The sequence below is a fragment of the Phyllostomus discolor genome, chromosome 9 (assembly GCF_004126475.2).
Source record: "Phyllostomus discolor isolate MPI-MPIP mPhyDis1 chromosome 9, mPhyDis1.pri.v3, whole genome shotgun sequence".
Taxonomy (NCBI): domain Eukaryota; kingdom Metazoa; phylum Chordata; class Mammalia; order Chiroptera; family Phyllostomidae; genus Phyllostomus; species Phyllostomus discolor.
Genome location: NC_040911.2, coordinates 97,498,102 through 97,514,011, shown reverse-complemented (window position 1 = coordinate 97,514,011; position 15,910 = coordinate 97,498,102). Strand labels below are relative to the sequence as shown.

The following is a 15,910-nucleotide window of genomic DNA, read 5'->3' as shown; positions in this document are numbered from 1 at the left end:
GCGGCGGGGGGGGGGGGGGGGGGTCCTGCAGTAAAACCTGAAACTGAGCCTGGGGCTTACAGTCTGGCTGGAATGGAGCCGCCTAAAGAAGGCCCGCCACTGGGCAGAGCCAGAGAGGGTGGAGTTAGGAGGCGGAAGGGGGAAGAACTGGAAGAGCTTTCCTTTCACTGCGACAGAACAAAGTAAACCTGTCAGAAGCCATTAAATCCAATGGTTGGTTTCACCCACAAAGGGAAAACCATCACACCGTTACGATGGGGTTGCTCTCATTACGCATCCTTCTCCTGCAGTCAGATTCCGCCTCGGGCTGTTTCCTACATCCATCCGCTCCTCTCCCTTCCTGCCCTCCCGTGTGTCCCTGAGTTTATGCCTCGCTGGTCTCTACAGACCTCCCTGTCCCCTCAGGACCACCCATTCTCCATCCGGTAGCCTGAGTCGGCCCCAGAAAATGAATGCACCTCTGACCAGGCCATCGGCCTGTTCACGACCCATCGACAGCTTCCCTGTTGCTTTGCAGGAGGACGCCTAGTCGTCTTAGCCTGACCTTGTTACTGGCACTGGGGTTCTTGGGTTTCCCAGAACAGTAATCAAGAGGAAGCCCCAGAGGAACTTCCAGACAGATTTTATGAAGCTCACGCTCGAGCACAAGGGAGGCAGCCCAGAGGAAAGGATGGTCCTCTGCACTGGCCGGAGTGGGGGGGGGGGGGGGGGGGCCGGCTCTGCTCAGCCGCTTTTACAAGCTGGGGACAAAGCAGGCTTGGTCAGAAAGACAGGCTTTTGGAAAAGGTGGGCTTGCAGATCTTCCACTTCAGGGTGGGGTGACCCTCTTCCCGCTGCGTTGCCCGGTCACTGCGGTCACACCCGCGCTGTGGGGGCGGGATGGCAGAGCCCTGGGAAGGCTGCACAGGGTGAAACCCTGGTCGGCCGCGCACGCGGGTCAGTGGTTTAAGCAGGCAGTTACAGGGAGAGGCAATCAGCTCCTTCTGTGTTTGGGGTAGGGAGTGCAGGGGCGGAGACATTTTTGCATTCTGTCTGGTCACCCGGTCTGAGCTTGGCTTCCTGGCCACCCGGTATTGTGTGTTTCCGGGCGCAGGTCCCTGTGCGCTTTCAACCTGACTCCTGTCCCTGCCACACCCCTCGATCCCATCTCCTCGTTCAGGGTGGGCCGCTGTCACCAGGACCTCCTTGCGGTCACTCCGCACTCGTCCCCGGCCCCAGCTCACTTGCCAGTTTGTGTCTCAGAACCCAGGGTCAGGTAACTTCCTCAGGGACACCTGCCCTGGGCCCTTCACACAGACTGGACCGGCCATTTCTCAGCCCCCCGCTGCTGCCTTCCCCAGAGCAGCTGAGAACTAATGAACCGGCGCACAGGCACCAATCCTGTTCAGCTGCCCCACGTCCAGGGCCTCCGGCAGCGTCCGGCACCCACACCCAATAGACTGTTGCTGAGTCAGTAAACAAAGCGAAGAAGTGTCAGCAATAATATTCAGCTTCATTACTCAGCATTACGCTAACTGGTGTAATTATAAAGCCGGATAATCTCTGACAAAAGAGTAGCTAGATCAAACAACCTCAGGGAGCCTTTCGTGGGGATGCACTGCGCAATGTAACACACGTTTCTGCCCCGTCCTGCAAGGAAAACACCTTTTTTCACCCAAGTGCTCTCCAAACTCACCTCAGTGCACCACCGCCCCCATCCCCTCTTTCCGAGGAGACCACGGGTTCACATCCCGCTGCCTCGGGGAATGCTGGGATCCAGGGAGGCTCTTACGGGCAAAGTGCTTTCGAGGGCTAAGATCACCCAGTGTTGCCGAAGGGTCCATGGACACGCACACAGTGTCTGCCCCCCAGCCCAGGCGGCTCCCTCGGCCGGTACACCCACCGGCCAGCACGGCTGCCTTCTTTCTGTGTAGGGGAGGCTTAGGCCAATGGTTCCTGAGCTTAGGACGGATGCAAGCAGAATCTGGACTCCTTCTGGCCTGGTAATTGTCTACATTGTATTTTTTTCAGGTCACGTTTCGCACACCTTACGGATATAAAACAATGCTGCCTCAGGATCCAGTTCTTGAGCTTAAACTGTAGCTCAAAAGGTTCGTGCCGAACAAAAGGTTCCTTCCACAGTAGTTATTTGAAGAACAAATTGTCATAGCAACAAATCAAAGCTAAAAATAATTTAATTAAAGTTAATGAAGAAATAGAAGATACTTAGCTTTCTGGCACTTCTGAAAGGGAAAACATGAAAAAAGGAGCAATTCACGCTCATTCAGTTGCAAAGAAAAATGTGTCAGAGCACTTCGAAGATGATCATTTACGAAGTGTACGCTTAAGACAAGGCATGGTTCTACAGCGGACAACAGCTCCCCCCTGTGATGCCAAAAACAGGGACAGGCCCACCATGCCCCCTGCTCCCCCACATCTCTCTTCTATCTGAAAACGCCCACCGACTCCGGAGGCTGCCCCCCGAGAAGCCTCCGGCGAACCCTGCGGTGTGGGGTGTCCCGCCTGCACCGCTGTGCCCACTTCTCCGAGAGCATCTTTCTCTCGCCTCGGATTGAGTCTGTCGAGTCCAGCTGGTCTCTGAGCAGTGTCCGGGCCACAGAGGTCCCGCACCCAGTGCTCATGGAGGACGGCCAGCCTACAGTGCGACTGAGAGTTGGCGAGGCGGGCTGCAGCTGCGGTGGGGGGGGGGGGGGACGCCCCGCCCACCCTGGGAGGCCCCGCCCACCCGCGTCCCTGCAGTGGGGGAAACCACACGGGCCTGTGTCTGTAGACCCAGTCCGGGGAGCTGCTGGCACAGGTGCCACCCCCCCCTCGAAAGCATTTTGCCAGGAAGAACCTTTGGCTACTTTTAACAAATGACTCCATCGTTTCTCATTTTAAAAAGAGAGTATCTCCTAGTCTTTGGCCTTTTTTTTTGTGACAAAGGGACCTGGAAAAGCTGGGAAAAGGTCCTACTTCTGACTGATTTTTAAAAAATAATAATGAATTAGAGACAAAGCAATTGAGTTTAGCTCTAACGTATGAAAATAACTCATGATGTCACCTCCAGTTTGGGCACAATTCCTTCTCACAAACGTTGAATATATGCAGCCAGGATATGAGATCGAAGTCAAAACCGGAAAGCTAAGAAGCCTTCAGAGTAGATCCTAAGAAAAAATATAGCCACCCGATTTCTTAAAGGTCTTACAGCAAGATATGTGAGAATTCCCTAGTGCAGCTTCAGAAAACTCTGTTAGGAGAAATGTGGACAAGCCAGCAACAGGGTAAGACGACGTTACAGAAGATTATCTCACCCCGTGTTCCGTGGAGAAGCTGCAGCGTGGGGTACGAGCTCATCTAAGGAGGATAAATGTGTGCTTCCACCCAACTGTTAACTGTAATTATCTCTGGGTAATGCATGTAATTTTTCTTTCTCCCTTTCTTCTTGTGTGTGTTCTAAATGTCGTATGAATTATATATGTATTATTTTTAGAATAACAAAAATATTTTAAAGTTTGTCTTGTTTAGGTTCGCTAAGCGCTTCTTCTTGCAGTTAAGCAACCTCGGGTAAGTTCTTCCTGCAGAAGCAGCATGAAAACAGAGCCGACGGAGACGGAGACACAGTAGCGGGGCAGGCGCAGGAGGGCGGAGGGTCTCGGGTTGCGTTGCCTGCTGTCAGATGCTCGTTGCAGAGCCCCACGCCACGCTGCTGGGTCCTCAGATCCAGGCCAAGGAGGAGGCAGCGTTACCGCCCTCACAGCCACCGACTGCCGAGAAGCCTGCGGCTCAGGAGGTGAGGGAGCCGAGCCAGGGCCACACAGCTGTGAGTGGCACAGGAAGGTGGGACAGGTAGTAGTAAACCAGGCAGGGAGGAGGAGGGAGACACGTCTCACCCTCTGGCTCAGCAGCCCCGAGCCTGGTCCAGTAGGATTGCCAGGTCTTCCGACCATCACAAGCACGGACAGTGCAGAGGGAGGGGGTCCTGAGGCTCTGCTGGGAAAGGGGGCCTTGGGAACACTTTCACCAACTAAGACAAAGAGCCTTCACCAACAGGAAGAAAGCCTTTGCAGCTGTACATTATTCCTGAGGTTTAGAAGGGGAAGGAGGAGCCTGGAAACTAAGGTATTTAACCCCTGAACCCCGATAGCTGGTGCACTCAGATTAGCCGGGTGCCCATGTGTAGCCTCGGCTCAAGCATATGAGGCAATCTCACTAACAAATTTGCTAACAACTTTATTTCCCCCATGCCTGGGGCACTCAGACTGGCCGGGTGCCTGCCTGCAGCTCTGCCCTCACACCTGGTTCACACATACACCTGCCGTCCCATTCCCACCACACGTGTTGCCTCTCGCTTGATCCTCCCCTTGCGAGCGAGGCAAGCACTGAGGAACAGGCTTGGGGTGCAGGGCCGGGCCCTGACCCCAGATCTCTCCCCAGTACCAGCATCACCAGGACTTGGGCCCAAGTCGGCCTGACTCCAAAATCTGGGCTCTTTCCACTATAAAACACCCTTTTAGTCCAGTGTACTGGAATTTCGGATGTCGTCTATGGTAAAGCTTTTAAGAAAATGCTAACCACCACAGAATGTTATGCTTAGCGAGGAAGCTTGCGACAAAGGAAGCAAGTCAGGATTCAGATCACAGAAATTCTACTCTCCATCGGAACGCTGACTGGCTCCCAGAATTCTCCTGGCTCATCAAATCGCACGCTGTACAGGGCTCCTTTCTCCAACTGCTTTGACTGCTGGTACATTTTCTGGCTTTTGGCAAAACTGTTTCGCTCTCTTGCCCACACCGGCCAACAAACACCACAAAACACACAGTTCAAGGATAAACACATTTGAAATTATCTCGAATTCCGTTTCTTTTCCCAAAGACATCTTACGATTCACCTTTCATCGCTCCGATCCCATCAACAAGGGCAGTGACGCGGATGCACATTAGACAGAGACCTGCAGTTTCCAAAGTGGCTTCCACCCAGCGGCAACTTAAGGAGGGAAGCCCACCCCCCCCGCCCCGCTATCCTCCTCTCCAGCGGGGAGAAGGGAGGCGACCTGCAGCAGCTCCCCAGTGGGGAGCAGGGCCCCGTCTGCAGCGGTCTGCAGCACGCCGTCCACACACTCACCCCTCAACAGGCTGCTCGGTCATCGTCTGGGGAAATTGTGAAAAACCCAAGTTCTTAGCACTCACCTCGGACCAGTCGCTGGCTCGGAAGCCCTGGGGTGGGGCCTGGGGATGCCACATCTAATAGGACCCCCCGGCAATGCAGACGAGAAGCCGCACTGCCGACTACTGCTACACGGTCGGTCACAAAAGGCGGACCACCCCAGACCTTGACAGTATCCCCGGGGCACGTCCTCGCTGGTCAGGACAGAAAGGGGCAGGCGAGCCGGTCACCCAGAGGACAGCAACTGCACACACGGCTGCACGGGAACCTCTGTCCGTCTGTGCCAAGGCCCTGCCGTTGTGTCCCCCGGGGAGGGCACACTCACTTGGTCAGGACAATGGACACGGCGTCGTTGAGGATGCTCTCCCCGAAAACCAGCATGTTGAGCACCGGGTCCACGTGGAGCGCGTTGAAAATAGCGATGGTGGCCACAGGGTCGACGGCAGAAATCAGGGAGCCGAACGCAAAACTGTAAGGAAGGGAACAGGAGGGGCAATGCTGTGACGCTCCTCACTTGGTCCTCGCACTAAAGCGTTAGAGCCGGGGACTGTGTTTGACTGATGTGACATAACAGCACACCCACGGTGGCTGACGCAGTAACAGGGGCTGCCGTGTTTTTTCTTCTTACGACATCAGCGGACGGACACCGAGGGTGGAGCAGTGAAGTGCCCACTCGAAAAGGGGTTGTTAGGGATGGCCTGGCTGTCCACTCGGTGCATCGAGGCTCCGTGGGGCAGCGGCGGAGGGAAGACTTCAGCTCACATGCGTGAGACTCCCCGGCTCGTCGGTTGGAGCGGTGAGGAGCACGGCGGCTCAGAGGCCGCCCCCAAGTGACCCCTGGGCTGCTGTGTCTGAATCCTGCTCTGCCCCTTGCCTCCGCCCGGGACCAGCCCCGGCCTCCGCTGACACGTGTAACATCTAAAAAGTGCCAAGAGCAGCAGTGCTAGTGTGCTTCAGGAGACGGGCGGCTTGGCTGGCGGACACCCACCCCGGAGCTGCCTCCCGCCGGCCGGAGGCTCTCATCCACGGCGGCCACAAAGGTCTCGTGACCTCCAACGAAGATGCATCAGGGCCAGATGCTTGGGGCCCGCTGTGCTTCAGGCGCCAAGGCTAATGCTAACAGCAGACCTGTCTGTGCTCAGACCAGGCCCCAGGTGCTATGCAAAGCACTTTACGTGGAGCAGCTCAATAATCTACTCGGCAACCGTAGGAGATGCACCACTACTGCCCCGGTGACACAGGAGGACACTGAGCTTGTCCAAGGCTGGGTGGCTAACAAGCGGCAGAGGCAGGATTCAAACACAGGCCATCTGGCTCAGTCGGTGCCTCTGCTTAACCACGACACCGGATACGGCAATATCCAGGGGCCGAGACCAACTCAGAAAACGACATGTTTTACACAGGCCATCAGGGCGATAGAGGAAGAGTAACCTGGAAGGCGGAGGCATGCACGATCAGATTGGGTGGTCAGGAAAGGCCTCGCTGAAGAAATGACACTTATCTGAACAAGGACCTGGACAGTCAGCAGGTGGCCGGGCCAACATCTGGGGGCCATGGCAACAGCCAGCTGCCCCTGCGGGGGCAGTCAGCATGGCTGCCTGAGGAACAAACGGTGGGTGTGGCGGCTCCGTGGCCAGGCCGAGGGCTGGTGGCAGGAGATGGGAGGGGCTGGCGAGGGGGACAGGGCCTCACCGCCCCCTGGGGCTTCCTGGGCCACCTGGGGAGCTGAAGACCTGTTAGCCCAGCCCGTTTGTCCTTCTCCTCCTCGGTGTCCCTGCAAGCCTCTGCTCCCTTAAACTGCCAAGGCCTTCGTCCTACGTCAGCAGAATGGGCAGGCCCGCCCCTCCTACAACACAAGGCCCAGCATGGAGCCCCAGTGCCAGGGCCCTGCGTGAGAGCCGTCAGCCAGAGATGCCACCGCTATGTCCCACCCTCACCAGCTCGCAGTCTGGGAGGGAAGGGGGAGCCTCCCGGCCTGTGGACGGAGTGTGCTCTGTCCACTCTGCCGTCCCCAGCGGCCCTCCGTGGTCACTGGACTCTGGGCTCAGGGAGGAGAGCGCTGGCGGGAGGAGGTGCCGGCTGCCTCACCAGGCAGGGCTCTCTTCGGGAATCAGCACCCTGGCCTTCGGGTTGCCGGGGCAGCTCCCTGCGGGTTCGATTCCTGTGAGTTCACACAGGGGAGCCGGCTCGCCTCGAGGAGGGTCTCCGGATCCCGAGCTGAGGACCAGACCCAGAGCGTCTCAGCTCAGACCCCAGTGTCCACTGTCCCTGTCCTCACAGAAGTTGTGACACGCATCGTGAGCTGTCCCTTCACCTGCCTCTCGCCACCCCTGTGAGCACCAGGGGTGTGGGCCCTGTGTTTCAGCCATGGGCACATTCCCAGGATGGGTGCTGAGCATGGTGCAGAGAGCTCAGTAGAAGGCAGACAGGCTGGAGGGAGGGAGGGGAGGCGGGGTAACTAATGACCACCAACCTGGGAGACCCCATTTGGCTGGCGGCTGCCTGTGAGGCCCTTGTGCTGCATCCCAGACTTTGCTCCGCCAGCCGGGGGCCCCTCCTTCCATCCCCCACTGCCACATGGCAGAGCAGACGGCCACGGCTCTCCCTGCTCAAACACCCATGCGCCCTGGTTTTGGTAGCAGCACCCCAATTTTCCTTGGAGGAGCCACTTCCCTACTCTCCATCCATGCAGTTGTGTGGGACTCTAGGGCTGGGCAGGGGACCCGAGCTGGGTCAGCGTGCGCCACCAGCAGGCATCTGAGCAGGCCACAGGGAATTAGTTTGCCCATCTGGCAAGGATGGCTGAAGGGTGACGTGATCCCAGAGCCATCGATCAGCGCTGCCACGTGGGGCAAATGTGCCCGAGGAGGAAGTCAGTCAGGGAGGAGCGGAGCTGCGTCCGGGAAGATTCCTGACACTGCAGGGCCCGGACGACTGTCACGCCAGAAGCCATCACTCTGGGGACACTTCAGTTCTATGAACCAACTTCCTTCGTCTTTGAAAAGCCACTTTGCGCTGGGTTTCCGTTGCACTGAGAGGGGCCTGCCTGACACCCTTTGCCACCGTCCCCGGGGCCTCCTGAACTGCCGGTCAGACGCAGGAGCCAGAAGGCGGACTGATGAGTGGGTAGAGCGAGGGAGAGACGGAAGACCCACGCGAGAGCAGACATAGCGGAAAGGTAACTACGGACTCGGGGTGGCGCTCACGTGGCCACTTTGCTGTCCGTTCCAGGTTTCACAAGAAAGGGTTGGGGGGAAAGGCCTTGCATAAATTGTACAGCACGTGGTCGGGGATCTCAGCCGGGGTGGAGCACTTCCCTGGAAAGTCTGAATCGGGAGCCGCCTGCGTCAGCGGCAGGCCTGAAACTGAGGGGTCATGTGACTTGCCACCAGCTGCTCCACTTCACACCCCAGTTTTTACAAGGCCAGAAGCTAGAAGTTCAACTTAAAAATGCGTTTTCTTGATTCCATCATCTTAAAGAATAGTAACATCAAGAACACAAAAAGAGCCCTGGCCAGTGGGGCTCAGTTGGGCGGGGCATCATCCTATAGACCGAAAGGTCAGGGGTTCGATTTCCGGTCGGGGCACACGCCTTGGTTGCGGATTCGGGCTGAGGCTCCTACGACAGGAGGCAACTGGTTGATGTTTCTCTCCCCGCCCCCCCCCCCCCTCCAATGAGCATGTCTTCAGACGAGATAAAAACAACAAAAAGGAAACAGTCTAGGATGCTGAAATAATTCCAGGTGTATCTGGGAGTAAAATACCTCTCCAGCAGAAATGTCACTAAAATAAAATGCAACAAAGTTTTGGTTTCTTTTCTTCTTCTTCTTCTTTTTTTTTTCTTAAATGTTTTCTCTAGCGCAGATGTCTGTGGGTTCCACATTTGACCTGCATGGTGTTTTTGAAAAACTGAACACGTTGTCAACATTGAAAACCCAGAAAATTCCCTATTAAAATCTAAAAACCTGTCCTCTTTTGAAAAAAAATGTAAAACAACATCTAGTGATTCTGGTGCATAAAGGTAACCAGCAGGCGGCGCTGGGGAGCGGCCACCCCGGCAGACAGGCCGTGCTCTCTGGTTCACGGTCCCCCCTTGCGTGCACCTGGCCAGCTCCCCCGTGACGTGACGAGCTCTGCCAGGCCCTGCAGCTGTGCGGTTTGCCACTGCTGGCTGGTGTCCCCAGCACACTCCCCGTCTGTGGGACAGTCACTTTCTAACAGGAAATAACGCGTCTGCACCCGGAGGGAGAAACTCCGCCGGCTGTCACTCCGCTGGTCTCAGGAACGGTTGGGTCTCTCCCTCCTCCCGCCTGGACACCCAACCACCGGTTCCATCCAGTTCCACAGGAATTAGTGGGGCATATTCTGTATTTCCGCTTGGTTGCCCGCAATCAGGTTGAAGGACGGGAGGCCGGGACACCTTCCTTGACTTGGACGGGGTTTGGGGCACTTCTTTTCACTGGTAAAATACCTACAAAATGCAGGGCACCCGTTCTGGCTTATTTCCAGCTCCTTTCAGGACAGGAATGTGACTTTTGCTACTTGCTTATATATCAAAACTATCTTTCAACCAAAGCTCTGACATTCATGCCCCTGGGAGGAAAATGAGATTGGACTTAATGTTATCAGAGGCACATTTCCCATGAAAAGGGCTCTGAGATTCTAGTCCCCAGGGTGCTGCTAAACGCTGAAAGCTCTGGCAGGCTGGATGGGAGGGACCCGGGGCAGAGCGCTTGGGCCGCTTCCTCGCTCCCCAGCCCCGCGGCGGCAGGAAGGACCAGCGCTGATGCTGACCGTGGGCCCGGGACACAAAGCAGCGTGGGCTGCATCCTCGCTGGATTCTTCAGGGAGGAGACCAGGCTGAGCCCTGCTGGCGCGCTTTTGCAGCACTAGGTCTGGAGACTTCTGAGAGACAGCTGCCTAGGCTGCGTCTCGCTAAGCCAGTTATGGAGATTCCTGGACTGGCTTCCACGCAGCAGCCCCGAGAGCTCGCTGGAGTAGCTTCAGAAGGAGGAGGACACCCGTAGGAGAGCCCGTGGCCCTGCCTGCTCCCCACACCGTACCCCGCCCCCAGACTGGGAGGGAATCCCAGAATAGAGATTCACACCTCACTCCCCCCATCCCTAACCCACTTCAAAGTGTATACAGTTGTACTTTTCACTGTGGCCATTGACAAGGACTTAGAAATCAGCTGAAAAGGGTTCTTACTAATAAATCAATGGTGCAGTGTGTGGTGTTGGGGGGGGTGTTGGGGGGGGTGTTTGGGGGGTTAATCCCCCCAAACCCAGGGAGCTGGGTTAACCCCTGAGTTACTCCCTCCAAAGCTTCAGCTATAGTAATCGTTTCAATCAGCAATGTTCTGACTAGAGATCTTGAAAATTTCCTCCATCTAGTTTTGATTCATTTCAGAGACCCGCATTAATTCAGAATAGATTCTACAGAGAAATCAGCAGCAAAACAAAAAGAGAGAAAGAACAGAGAGGTACCACACCCAGGAATCAATGTCTCAGAATGTCCCCGGTCCCAAAAGTAGTCACATGGGTGTTAGAGTGTGAAAGATTTACCTGTCTGTCATGTTGAGTTTAGAGATTACGTCAGCCTGCAAAACAAAACACACAAACACACAGACACAAAAAAAATCCCCCTGGAGAACAGCCAAGAAGATTAAAATGTCCATTAGTGCTAGTCCACGCACTGATAAGGACGTTCATCTTCCGCCCTCAAAACACTTGAGAAAACATTTTAAACTCCTCTAACTTTTAGTTTAAACATGCACCTGATCATCATACAGCAGAAGCATGGAAAAGAATGCTATGTGTTTCCAGCCAAATTAACTACAAGTTTCTTTTCCCAAGTTTCCTCGTACTTGGTACTAGAAGCCGGGCAGTGAAGAAGGCTGCACGGCAGACAGGTTCACCTGGAGCCGCCGAGGCGGCGGTGGAGGAGAGAGTCAGACGGGACGGGCCTCAGAGCCCTCGGCCGTCAGAAGAAAAGACAGCAGACGCGCTATCGGACCCCCGCAGGAGAGACCTGCCCCCCGCCCAGCTGCCTGACCCTCAAACTGACGTAACAGAACCAGGGCAGGCACACTTCCCGCCCCGGGCCGGACAGAAAAAGGACTGCCGTGCGTGGATGTGCATAAGGCAAAACCACGAACACTGCCCCCCTGGGGGTGGGGGGCTGATTTAAATGGATTCGAACAATTTGAACCCCAGGCACAGAACACACAATTGGTGACCCTGGGGCTGGTGTAGCACTGGTGGGAAGTCCAGAGCATGTAAGTGAACAGGGGGACACGTCAGAACTGAGTGAACACGTTCAGAATCATCTTTGATTTTTAAAACACAACTTTTAATTTTTAAAAAAGGAGCATTTAACCCCGATTCAGTGTGTATAACAACACAACCGATAGTGTTGTAGCCTGAGGATCTTGATGATGCATGTTCTGCTTTATTCTTAGGTATTTCAACTTAAGACAATATTGGTCTGCGGGAGCAAATCAATGCTGTACTTTTGAGGATGACGGAAAAGATCCGCTCAGCTCCAGACACCGAAGCTCTCGAGGACACGGAGAGACAACTTCAGCGGCACTCTGCCGTGCCTCCTGGGAGCCTGGACTCCTTCCAGGGGCACGGGGACCCCCACCCGCCTCCCTGCACCAGCGCTGAGAAGGTAAGACTGTCCAAGTTTTCCAAAGACGGTTTTCTTACCTGGCCCAGAAAATAAATTCCTCCGCCTACCACAAAGGCAGAAATTGCTGTACCAAACACAGAAAACAAGATGATGGAACCGATATTCTGAAAGAAGTTACCCTGTTTGAAAGAGCAGAAACGAGAGGAACAATTAGAAAAGCCGCTCCAGCCGAGGAAGGTGGAGTCCGCACACCTGGCGCTCCCCAGGTGCTTGATTCTCTGGGGCGGCGCCGCCACCCGCCCCGTTTGGCAAGCCGGACGCCGGGGAGCCTGCCCGCACGCACGCATCTGACACGGAGCCTGGTCCTGCGGCTTCTGCCTCCCCCAAGCCGCTCCTATCCCCCCCCCCACTTCTCTCCATCGTCCCCTCCACCGCCCTTGGCCAAGGCACCACCTTCTCCCCCAGGACCTCTGCAACAACAGCTCTAACAGGTCTCAACCGCTCCTGACCCTTGCCCTCCACTCTCCAAGGGCTTCCAGAATGATCTCTGCAGAAGACAAATCTGATTGCGCTGCCTTAACTCTGACCCCACCCCACTCCACTCAAAATGCAGCTAAAACCCAACCGAAGCCCGGATGGTCGACCCCTGGGAAGGCCTCTGACCTCCGACTTTGTTTTCTGGGCGCCAGTCACACCGGTGGCTTTCTGTTCCTCACACCCGAGGTGCTCCCTGGTTTGAAGCCCCCCCACTTCTCAGTGCTCGGTGAACCTCCATCACCCTGAGATCTCGGGACACTTCCACCCTTCCTGAGGGAGGCCTCTCTGATCCCTGAGCCAAGTCACGTCCTGCTCTGCGCTCTCAGTGCGCAATGACCCCCTCCCGGCAGCACTTGACACGGCTGAACATTCACATTTAGGTGTGACGCTACTTGGTGTCTGTCCTCCCCACGAGGCCGCAGGCTCAGTGGGGGTAGTGACCACACCCGCTTGTGTACAACGTCGCGACGTGAGGCCTGTCAGAGGCCAGACGCCCAGTGAACAGGCTCCAGAGGAATCAATTAATTGGGTTTCACGTCTGATCAGAGTGCAAGGTTTATACAGTTGTCATTCTTCATTCATTAAGGAAAGGCACGCCACTACAGAGAGTGTCAAAACAGTGGATTATGCTGCCAGAAACCCCTCTTTGCTGCCCAGGCCTTTTAAACAATCTTATTTCGCTCTGCCGGCACCATCACCAAGTAGAAATAGGACAGATAAGACGTATTTCCCTCTGTACTCCATGGCGTTTAGGAGGAAATATTTGAGTCCAGGTAGCGTGATGACATCTTTCAAATTCCCATAAAATTAAGAAGATCGGCTGTTTCTGGGAACCCTGTGGGCCCACTCGGGAACAGCGCCAGGGAACCCTGACGACCCTCGACTGTGAGCGTGGACGAGGGACCCCAGCTTTTCGCCCGGGAGCTGGCGAGCCGCAGACGACAGGAGCTGCCGGTTGAAAGCTCACTTCAAGAGGGCGTCCTCAGCGCGACCCTGACTGACCACGACTCCTGTCCCCGCAGGGCGTTCCTGTGCTTCATTCTCTGCAGTTCTGAGTCGGCCGCCCAGGGTCTGACGCTCGGTGACTTGGTCTGGCACGTCCATCCTTAGCCACAAAGAACTTGAACTTAACTCAAGCCAAACACAATGATTTGGTTTTTTTTCTAAACAAACGGCTTTCATCGATGAGTCTTTCTTTGCAAAAAGCTGCTTTATTTTGTTAGTCTTTTAAAACAGGCTCAAGTAGGTCCTGGCCTGTTTACAGGGAGCTAATTCTGATAAAACGTATGTAGGTGGTGAGTGGCAATCTGGATGTTGGAAATTTACCCAAGTTCATGTTATCACACGATAAGAACTTCCCTTTGCTAAACAGAGTGAATTCGCCTGCCTCTGACATAATGAATGCCCTATTGTTTGTATGACATTAATAATTTAAAAAGCCGATGCCTGGCTACCTACTGCATATCAACGTAGAGTAGCCTCACTGAACTTTCTGTTCCACATTCACACGAGCAAATACAGCAATCTTAAGATAAAACGCTCGAAGATGGCTTCCTGTCTCCTCTGGGGGAGGGTACAAAGTGGGCAGAGTCTCTGAATTCACATTTCCAAATCACATTAGTCCCTTTCGCATAAATTATCACACTTTTCTGCTGGAAAGCTATCTTCAAAGAAATGATTTTCATTTTATTTTTTCTTAAGATTTTATTAATTTACATTTTAGCGACTAGGGAAGGGAGGGAGAAAGAGGAGAGAAAAATTAATGTGCAAGAAACCTCGACCGGTTTCCTCTCCCACTCCCCTCACCAGGGACCTGGCCCGAAACCCAGGCTTGGGCCCCGGCCAGGAGTCGAACCGGCGCCCTTTCAGTTTGCAGGACGATGCCCAGCCCACCGAGCCACACCATTCAGGGCAAAGAAAAGATTTTTAAAGAAATTATTATTTTCCTCAAATTTTGGACAAGTTTATTTCCCCTCCCTCCAAAAAGTCAGAAAATAAAACTTTCCATGCTCATATATGATCATCAAAGTGTTGTTTTTAAGTCAAAATCCAATCCATTTCCTCAACTTTGTTTTAAAATATTTTCATAATCTGCCCTGGCTGGTGTGGCTCAGTGGATTAAGTTCTGGCCTGTGAACCAAAGGGTCTCTGGTTAGATTCCTAGTCAGGGCACATGCCTGTATTGTGGGCCAGGTCCCCAGTGGAGGGCACTTGAGAGGCAACCACACATTGATGTTTCTCTTCCTCTCTTTCTTCCTCCCTTTCCCTCTCTCTAAAACTAAATTAAAAACAGAACTGTGGCTTTTATTTCCCTCAAGATTCTTCTTGAAGGAATAAAAATAAATACATAAAATAAAATATTTTAAAAATCTGTCGGTAATTCTTTAAGAATTATTTACAAAATGAAAGAACAGAAGACATTGACCTTCAATTCTTTCTTGCTTGTTTTCCTTTTAACAATTACCTGATGTCAGTAACAGTTTATAAGACTTGGGAATTTTTTTCTACATTAAACTTTCTTTTCACATTTTCTGTGAATAGATGTACAATAAAATAACAACTTTAAAATAAATCTGGGCTGAACATCTTAAAATACTTTTGGTTTAGTACCCAGGTGAAAAATTAAAAATTAATTTATACATTTTAACAAAAACTCTTGACAAATTTAACATCCAAGTTTTATTATGTTATTCTTCATTTCACTACTAGTAATATTAATATTGGTAATAATAAATATCATTATTTACAAGAAGCGCTATGATTTATTTAATGTGGTGGGTGGTGCTTTGTATACATTTTTTCATCTAGTGTAAATTTCCAAGCCACCTGAGAGGTAGGGTTTTGGTGGGGTTTTTTGTGTTTTAATTTCTACAGTTCCCAAAAGGAATCCATAGGGGGCAGCACATGATTAGATCTAGGTCTCTGGCTCCAACGTCCAGCCTCTTTCCTCTCTCCAAGGGTAGGCCAAACCTCAGTCCTTCCAACCTTCATATTTTTTTTATCATATTTACAAAGTAACTTTTGTATTACTAACATTTTCAATGGAATCATCTACTTTAAAACTTAAATACATTGATATTTAAAGAAAACACAGGCCAAGAAAAACACCCATGTATACACATAAAACTGGCTTAAAAGTGAACAGCTAGCCCTGGCTGGCGTAGCTCAGTGGATTGAGCACAGGCTGCGAACCAAAGTGTCGTAGGTTCGATTCCCAGCCAGGGTACATGCCTGGGTTGCAGGCCATAACCCCCAGCAACCGCACATTGATGTTTCTCTCTCTATCTCCCACCCTTCCCTCTCTAGAAGTAAATAAATAAAATCTTAAAAAAAAAAAAAAAAAGTGAACAGCTCCCGCCCGGGCAGGAGGAGTCGGCTGGCAACTGGAGGACAGAGACCAGAAGTGACAGAGCAAAGCAGGGACTGTGCGGGGGCCAGTGATGCCACTCCTCGGGCTGGAGTGGGGAGCTGAGACTGGGCGGAACCACCGTGGGACTGGGGGATTGTTCCAGAAGGAGCCGGAAGATGAGGCAGAAGGATGGGGCTCCATCCCGTGTGGAGCAGCTGGGCCGGGGAGCAGGGGTACAGGTGGAGA

At 53.4% G+C, this 15,910-nt stretch overlaps 1 protein-coding gene across 2 annotated transcripts in view; it reads right to left on the bottom strand.

Annotated features, from left to right (window-relative positions):
- Positions 1-15,910, bottom strand: part of SLC9A8 (solute carrier family 9 member A8) — a 61,342-nt gene that overhangs the window by 19,879 nt on the left and 25,553 nt on the right. The window contains exons 6-8 of one of the 2 annotated variants that reach the window (XM_028524922.2): positions 11,856-11,957; positions 10,710-10,744; positions 5,471-5,614 (exon numbers count right to left, since the gene is read on the bottom strand). In XM_028524922.2, coding sequence (XP_028380723.1) covers positions 5,471-5,614; positions 10,710-10,744; positions 11,856-11,957 — 281 coding nt within the window. Of the gene's footprint in view, positions 1-5,470; positions 5,615-10,709; positions 10,790-11,855; positions 11,958-15,910 lie in introns of both variants that reach the window. The other variant, XM_036009961.1, reaches the window with a different exon arrangement.